General features: G+C 32.2%; 1 protein-coding gene across 3 annotated transcripts; it reads right to left on the bottom strand.

The window, feature by feature from the left end:
- Positions 1-1,076: 1,076 nt before the first annotated feature.
- Positions 1,077-8,382, bottom strand: LOC113857033 (protein argonaute 16). Of its 3 annotated transcripts, none has more exons than XM_027488719.1 (22): positions 8,121-8,382; positions 7,844-8,046; positions 7,546-7,761; positions 7,295-7,431; positions 7,110-7,207; positions 6,934-7,031; positions 6,638-6,806; positions 6,370-6,486; positions 6,196-6,303; positions 5,982-6,044; positions 5,753-5,866; positions 5,485-5,650; positions 5,287-5,399; positions 5,055-5,192; positions 4,835-4,965; positions 3,487-3,552; positions 2,547-2,610; positions 2,137-2,248; positions 1,990-2,063; positions 1,725-1,819; positions 1,611-1,642; positions 1,077-1,504 (listed from the first exon to the last, which is right to left on the bottom strand). In XM_027488719.1, the coding sequence occupies exons 1-22, from the start codon at positions 8,340-8,342 to the stop codon at positions 1,338-1,340; spliced, it is 2,703 nt and encodes a 900-aa protein (XP_027344520.1). In that variant the 5' UTR covers positions 8,343-8,382; the 3' UTR covers positions 1,077-1,337. The 3 variants fall into 3 exon arrangements, with proteins under 3 accessions (XP_027344520.1, XP_027344511.1, XP_027344503.1); XM_027488710.1 differs by having other exon boundaries at positions 7,546-7,764; XM_027488702.1 differs by having other exon boundaries at positions 7,546-7,764; positions 7,841-8,046.
- Between the last annotated feature and the right edge of the window lie 354 nt (positions 8,383-8,736).

Here is an 8,736-nt window from a genome sequence, read left to right on the forward strand (position 1 = left end):
TAAATAATTATAGTTGTACTAGTAATAGTTAAAGAGTAATTATTAATGATATGAATTACGTAATTTTACTTTTTTTATTTTATATTATATATATTGAGTGTGAAATAAATGGTATATAATAAATTATAAATAATTTAGGACAAATTTATTGGGTAATTTTACTGTGCTTCCGTGACGTCCCAAAACTTAATGTATTCATTTTTATTATAAAAAAAAAAAAAATCAAGGTATTCCGGAGTGGGTTCGATTTTTCTCCAAAAAGTCATTACAACCGCATACAAGAATAGTACGTGCCAGTTTGATTTGAATATAATTTAAATATTGAATTAACTTGAAGCACAAATTATCTATTTCGTTTGGATTTTTTTAGTTTATTAATTTTATTTTTTAAAATCATTCATTATATAATTTTTAATCTATTTTTAAATTTAGAATAATTAGTAGCACAAAGTTTGAAATAACTTTGTTAAAATAATATAATAAAGAAATGATAATTCAAAAGATAAAATTATTTAAAAAAATGATAAATTATTGATAAAGAAAAATATTCAATTAAAAAAATAATTAAATTAAATAGAAGTGATGCACTATATATTTATATAATGCTATAATAAAATTAAATAAAAATTAATTTTATATGAAAACACAACAAAAGTAATATAAGTTTATTAAAAATGTAATGAATTTATTTTGGTTCAATTTTAAGAATAAAATATGAAAATCTAATCAAACTGTAATACAAAATACTAATTTTTTAATTTTAAATTTGATTAATTTTCAGTTAAATTCTTTTTTAAGTTAATCAATTTTCATTTTTTTTTCAAATCAATTTAGCTGTTTAAAAACAATTTAATTCAATTTTCAACCTCTGCCAAAATTAATGTCCAATACGCTCTCCTAGTGGTTAAATTTAAACGTTTATTCTATTTAATAACTTTTTATAAAATATAAAATTGACTAATTTAACCATTAATTTAAATGTTTTTATTATGATCAATTTTATAAAATTTTACATAAAAATAAAATTAATAAGTAACTCATCATATTACTTTATTTTAATGGGTAATATATTTTTAAAATTAAGTAAATATTAAATTTTGAATAGAATACCTACAAATACCCAAATTATGGGAAATTTTCATATCGATGATAGAAAATATTTTCTAACTACATATATTGTCTAGACCCATGCCAACAAATCCATCTCCCCATCAAACAAAATTTGGGGTTCCTATGTTCGCATGGATACTAAAATGTACATCCCAGAGATATTTACACTTTGATTGATCATCAAAAATTTTTTACTAAATTTTTAGGACCTGCCAGCACTCTACACCTCAACAGAAGAACATGGTACTCTGGACATTCGAATGCAACCTTGGAAGCTCTGGGATGGGGGTGTTTCCCTCTAATGCAGGACTTGAAGATGTTTTTGATAAATCATCAGAACTCAAAAATTGTCCCAACTGAGCTGCAGCATGGTGGGCATAGCATATAGGTGCCACTGAAGAAAAAAATTGAAAGGGGACATTATTATAAAACACACTAACCACTTCTCTCAGGTAAAAGACAATTCAATAGTTATTTTTCAGAGGCGTAGAGGAAATTACCAACTGAGGTTGCAGTTGTGCTCCTTTGGTTCCTGAGATAAGGGGGAAAAACTACTAAGCAAGACAATTTGGAGGTAGGTCAAATAATGTATAAACAAAAGGTAGAGTGCATACACATAGGATAGCGAATAGATCAAATTTTGCAAGTCATCTGCTGAGAAACCAATCTCATCAAGCAGCACGTGATAATGTACAGGCCTAGATGTGCCCTATTATTTGGAGAGGAAAGGAAAAAGGAAGGCATGTGAAAAAAGATGAAACATCAATTTAATTGGCAGTTAAATATTTCACCGGAACCATATGCAGCAGAAAGGCTTGAAAAATGAAGATAAATGAAAGTAAAAAAAAAAAGGTGTGGAATCTAGATAGCTAAACTTACAATCATCCCTGCATGAGCACACATGTAGAAATCATAATTTCTTGGATGCACGATTGTTGTGTCAACAACCGTCCCTGAAGAGGAAAAATTATATTAAAATAATCCTTTGTGTTACCCATATGGAGATAAACAGGACAGGTAGCATACCAGGAGGAACATTTTCCAGACCATTAGCCAGAAACAGCTTCGTATGATGATTTTTCTGTGCCACAATTACAGTGAACTTGGGAACATTAACCTCACCAAGATGTTGATAGGCCTGTAATTAGAATAGTTTATCATCATCCTTGAATTAGGAAGCATCAACAAAGGTGTATCATTAATCAGGTGCATGTTTCCATTATCTTTCCTTTTTTTGGGTAAATTTTGAATTAGTTTATTTTGTTTTAAGAAAAGCTTGGAAATTGTTTTAAAACAAGTAGACTCCAAAGAAAGATTTATCTTTTTCTGTTTTTTCCTATAAGAGCAAAATAAGTAATCCAAACATGCACTGGGAACAGTGTGTAACTACAAGGATCAGATAACGAAACTGAACAATGAAAGGCTTGCATCCTAACCTTGATTATCTGGCTAAGCTCAATATTCAAAACTTGTTTAAATTGTGATTCACCAACTCCATCCCTGAATATGAAACAGAGTTTAGAGACTATATAAATACCAAACAATACACAAGACAAAGCATAATGAGACAACCAAAAATAAGTACATATTTCACAAAATTTAAACTTAACCATTCATCAAATGCTGGTACAATTCATACTATTATTTAGAAATAATAAGTTGGGTATTGTTGAATATCATTAGTTTCCCTAAATTATACATTTAAAGTATGTATAGATTATTTGTTGTTGATTGAATTATTTGATTGATTTGTAACTCCAATGATCATAGAATGACTGTAATTATTCATGTAAATAAATATACATCTGTCAACATAGATCTCTCAAGGAACAAAAAGATATACAATTGACACAAGATTGAATTCCATAGAAAATATGAAAACAAAATCTTCTAATTACACCAGTCAACAGCCATACATCAAACCACAGGAAAACATACAAACATCTTCATCAAGGTATTTTGAATCTTGTATTTCACTACACTGCATTTACAAGGAGTTGCTCTAGAAAAATATGCAAACACCTAAGTGTAATACTTTGACAGTCCTGTACAGCCAATAGCAACAGGCAGAGATTCACAGGCAATCAGTAGCATGACAGGATATTAAATTTCAAATATGTATGGAAAAATATCCATCTCATAATTAATCCAACAATACTAATTTTCTCAATTTATTTTTTTAAAAAAAGTTGATAGTAAATATTTGAAATATTCCCTTATAACAAATATAAGTAGTGCAGCATAAAACAAATTAATGATTTATAGATATTATAATGGGTAATATCAGCATCAAGCTTTTAATGCTTGATCTACAAACAGTTTAATTCACCCAAAGAACATGTATATCTATCAAATGTAACAGTGATAGAATGACACCTGAAGACAATAATTTGAGTTGGTTTGCGTCTATTACTTGAATTATAGAAATCTAGAAGCAATTCTCTGCAAAAAGAAATATCATTCAAACCATCCATTATATTAAGAATTTGAAATCCACATACATGTCCAAGCCACAATCAATAGAGAAAAAATTAAAAATGTCATCGTAATGCATCTTGTACATTAAGTCGTGACACACATAAACAATGTATATAATTGCTAACATTACAATAATCTAATGGACATCAGGTTTTGGGACAATGAGTATTGAGTATATCATTGGATACACAGACAGCATAATGGACAGAACTCTGTTAAAGGAATTGATGTGGGGATGCATTAATGTGGTGTCCGACTGGTAAAAAATCATTTTTTCATGTAACAGGATGCACATCTTTTGGTGTAAAATTATCAGATGAATGAACAATAATTAAGTGTTATTGTTTAACATTATGTGCAGTTGGTATTTTTTTTTTTGGTTGTATCAAATTAGTAATTCACTACTGGGAAAAGGAGAGGACATTAAAACATTAGAACACTTAAGATATTTAAAAGCAGAGCCTAAGATAAGCATTAAGAAATTATCATTATTCATATAATGATATTTAAAAGCAGTTACAATAATAAACAAAAACAAAAAATGTACCAACTCCCTGAATTTGAAGTAGCCAGCATGAACTTTCAGATTTAGGAGAGAAATACATGAAACTTTAAAAACTCAACTAAATCCCTTGGTCTAGACTAGTAATATGTTAAAATCATTCATGATGTTGACTTGTGTGTTTATTATTACATGTTGCAGTCTTTTATTTTTTTTTCACTAATTTTTAGGCAAATTAAATTGTTTGTCCTTTTTATTTTTATTTCTAATATTGAAATGAAATCTGTGAAATAGATAAATGTTTGGGAAACTGTAACCAATTTGGTTGAAGTCTCTGTTAAAGTAGTACAATGCAATATAACGTAGTGCAAAGGACATAGATACCCTTTGCATCAGTCACATGCATATACACTATACTCTCAACACTCTCCCTCAAGTTAGATCATCAATGTTAATAAGGCCCAACTTTTTACAAAGGTAATCAACCTCAATCCATTAGCTGTCTTTGTGAAGTTGTCAACGAACTATCTATTCCCTAGTTTAACATGTCAACTATCTATACAAGCACTCTCTGTATATTTCCTTGAATAAAATGCCAATCAACTTCTGTGTGTTTCGCTCTTTCATTAAGTATATGGACCATCGGACCTTAACCTGGTAAGAAATTAAGGGTACTTTTGCTTCAAGCAAATTTCCCTAATAAATGCAAAACAACAGTAGTCCAATATACGATTTTACTCCAACCTGATAATACCATCATCACTCCCATCATCCAAAGGCTTGCATAGAGAATCAATCATCTCCACCTTAGATGGCTGCGTTCTCACAGATGCTCTATATCTAGAAATCAATGGCCAACATCGAGATCCAACAACCTACAATCGAACATTATACATCATATTAATGAGCTGCAGTGATAACAAAAACACAAATAGATAATGGTACAAAACAAAAATGGCCTTACTGCAGCAACTGATGGAATATCTGCTCGACCAAGGGAACTGTGAGAAACATCCATACCCAAAATCATTGTTGGGGTATCTTTAATTATGGGAAGATGCCCAGAATGCTCTATAGCCAGCAGAGAATTTATTCCTCCGAGCTATATTGAAGGCCGGTATACAAAACTATTCAAAGTTTCAAACTATGCATATTGTTATTATGTTTTGAATATCAGAGTTGAAAAGTACTGTTACCTTAGAATTAATTTTAAGAAGTACATTGGTAAGGTATTGATCAGTCATCTTGACGGGGGAAATGCACTGTGTTACAACACCAAAATCACTCAGACACTTCCTTTTCCAAGGTCCTAAAAGTTGGTGAAAGAACATAAGGTAAATAAAAAAGATTCAATGCAAAGAAAACCCTGAAAAATTTCGCCTAAAGATATATACCATATATATTACAGTTTTTCCTCTCTGGCAAGACACAAAGAATCAACCTTGGTTCTTTAGTAAGTTTAGATGTAAGCAGGTCAAACATTTTGTCAACCCTTGTAAGAGGGTCAGATCTTCTCAACTGTGGTTCTTCCTCTATCAAAGTATATGGTCGTTCAATGTTCTGTGTAGATATTTAAGTATATGTAAAACAGAGTAATCAAATAAAGAACAAGAAAGCATATTAATATAGTATCACACATTAGAACAATGCACGGCAACATACAATGCCCTTGCTCATTCCACATTTGATCAGCTCCCTCGATATGTAACTAGTATCACAGCGTGCAGAAAAGTTGACAACAGCCCAAAAATCAATATGTGATGGTTGTACAAGTGTCTATAAAAATGGAAATACAACAACATCAATTATGAAACTAGCTAATAAATTTTTTAATAACAATCAAAAAGGAAATCTTAAAACACTTTCTGAATGTAAAAGAATAACACAATACCTTTTTATTAAAGTTCCACCTTCCGTTAAGAGGGAAGCAATCATCATTCTTGCCAACCTTCAACTGTCCCAAAGAATTTTATCAGTGTGTGCACTTAGTTCTCAAATAAATTGAAGGAAGCCAACTCCTTTACACCACTTTCTCTTTTATCTCTCCCCAACTATCTCTCCTGTGCCCACAAAAAATGTAAACTACATTGTCAGTCAATACTTACCTTCGGTGTCTCAAGAACACGACCTTCAACCGGAGTCAATTGCTTCTCAATGGAAATGCCACATGCAGCAAGAACAGGATCATCATCATAGCAACAATGTCCTACAGTCTATTACATAGTTTAATGAGTTTAACATATTAAAGATAAAAAAAATATCAATAACTAAAAACTTACATTTGTCAGAATTTTCATTCTATCTTGAGGCTTTTGGCGTGACTTTTCAACAAAAGATGCTCTTTGCATTGGAGACAATACCTTTGTATACCGCTGGAGGGAAACAAGTGAACATAGCTAGTCCACCAATGGTAAAGAAAAGGGAAGAACATGATAATCAGAAATAATTGGTCCAAAGGTAGGTTAAATTGTTAAAGCAAAATAATACAATACATATTAAAGTAGAAGTGGAACCACAAGACATAGTCAAACACAGCAATCTGCAAACCTCCATGGGAAGATAGTTGGGCCGTTTTGGCTTCCCGACATCCAGGCATGGAAGATAAGCAGATGATGTCAGCTCTATGCCACGGTGTTTGGCAAAATACTCATATACAGTAATATCCACTGTCTGCCCTCCATTATTGTCATCACCATTTTTAACCTTCATACTAAAACTAAGGAAGAAATCAGGCTCACAAATGCTTTTGGGTCAAGAGACCCAAAAGCTTTTGTTTTCCTCTATTACATTTAGATTTCAAGAAAATATAATAGACACTTGACTTTCAAATTACAAGCACTTACAGTTGCTGAATGCATGGTTTCTCACTCAAGCCAGAAATTTTAAATTCCTGGTTAAGATGTGTTGCATGCACCCTTAAATTTTTAAGCATTTTTTTGGCCTGCAGATTATCAAGAAAGAAAAAACCTTATAGGTAATTAGCAATGCTGATTCATAACTTTCTGGAGAAGTTTGTCACCTTTGCCCAATCAATATTACGGGGATCCCTCACATTCTGGTTGGATAGGAGAAAATCAATTACAGGTCCAGGCTTTATGATCATTGTTGTTGTCACATCTAGAAAAAATAATTGAAGAATGTAAAGTGGGAAACAACATAACATTATGATAATAATATTCCAAGTACGTATGAAAGCAGTCCTACCCATATTCAGAGATAATCCTCCCTGCATAGGACGAAAACTGGAATGAAAACCCCGAACTCCCGTTACTCCAGCCCCAACATCGGTGAAATTTCTTGAATCATCATGGAAAAAAGATTGCCTTACCAAGAGACACCCTCTTCACATTCAAAAGAAATGGCTCAACTAAGTACAGTACAACCAGAGAGATTATGATTAAAATTTAAATTCTGTTCAAGAAAATTTGAAGTTACATCTTGGAATTATGGGTAACCTGTTTGCTGCATGCTGCCTCAGGATGATATCAAGCACTTTCAAAGCATCTTGAGAATTAGCATCTGACTCAACCCCTTTGACGGCAAGAGCAATGGACTGTAGGGGTATTTTGGTAACAAAACTTATCTCCACCATGAATGTCTTTGACTTAAAAGAATGTCTTGACCTTTTAGTTTCTTCAGGAAGGCCTCCATTAGCACCAGCACTATCAGCGCTACTGCAAGAGATGGAAGCAGTATAAGCTTTAAGGTAAAAGAACATGGTGTATTAAGACAGTCATACAACAGACTTACCACTTTGCAAATGAGTCCTCAAGCAACACTTTGAAATCAAACTTATTTAGTGGAAGGGGACCCACTGTGTACAAAGTTCTGTCTCCATCATAGGCAAACCTTTTTCCACCAAGTTCAGAAGAGTATGTTTCATAAAGCCTATCAATCACTTTTCTCCCAAAGCCCTTGCTTTCAACAACTCTTTTATCTTCTAAAGAAATAGTAACCTGAAAATCCCTTTATAAGGTAAAGCCTAAGATATGATTTAAGGGAAAATGCAGAGACAGAAATACTCCCATACACTATACTGGAAAAACATTGTGTCTGGAGCATTAACAGCAACTTTGAAGAGGTTTGTAAGCAAAGGTATGTGTTTTCCTGTGGTACCAACCCCCTGCCTACTAATAATAGAATACTTTGAAGGAGTCATTTGTTCTGATTCCATATTATGCAGCACATCAGCAGGTGGGAGAGATGAAACCGGTGGCTCAGCAGCTTGGTCAATCCCAGGTATGTTCTCCATCTTTCTCCTTTTGTGGTAAATGACACTAAAACATCAATCAGGAAAAGAACAGACCATAAGTAAAATACAAAGTATGTACACACTATCATAAGCTATGGTTTAGAGAAATTCTCTAATGATGTGTTCCAGTTGTACATTTATCGGAAAAATGATTGGAACTTTTCTGCCTAAAAGTCAACCATTATCTAACCAACAAGTACTAGCATATGTATATGTACCTTTTCACTTAAAATTACTGTCATATAACCATCATAAAATTAGTTGGGGGAAAATGAAAGAAAGGAAGAAGAATGTGATAGGAACCGAATGAGTAGAAGAGAAAAAGAATAGAAGCTTTTTATTGATTGAGTGAATTTCCCAAGTTATTCGAGAGAACATGGACTCTCCCTACTCT

The sequence above is a fragment of the Abrus precatorius genome, unplaced genomic scaffold (assembly GCF_003935025.1).
Source record: "Abrus precatorius isolate BTA unplaced genomic scaffold, Abrus_2018 Scaffold1, whole genome shotgun sequence".
Classification (NCBI taxonomy): Eukaryota; Viridiplantae; Streptophyta; class Magnoliopsida; order Fabales; family Fabaceae; genus Abrus; species Abrus precatorius.

What these genes read in the sequence shown, in the direction of transcription:
- LOC113857033 (XM_027488702.1), bottom strand. Translation starts at nt 8,342, where the DNA reads ATGGAGAACATACCTGGGATTGACCAAGCTGCTGAGCCACCGGTTTCA. An exon ending in AGGCAGCATGCAGCAAACAG is followed by an intron (nt 7,432 to 7,545) that starts GTTACCCATAAT and finishes TTGAATGTGAAG; the next exon opens with AGGGTGTCTCTTGGTAAGGC. An exon ending in CACAACTGCAACCTCAGTTG is followed by an intron (nt 1,505 to 1,610) that starts GTAATTTCCTCT and finishes TTTTTTCTTCAG; the next exon opens with TGGCACCTATATGCTATGCC.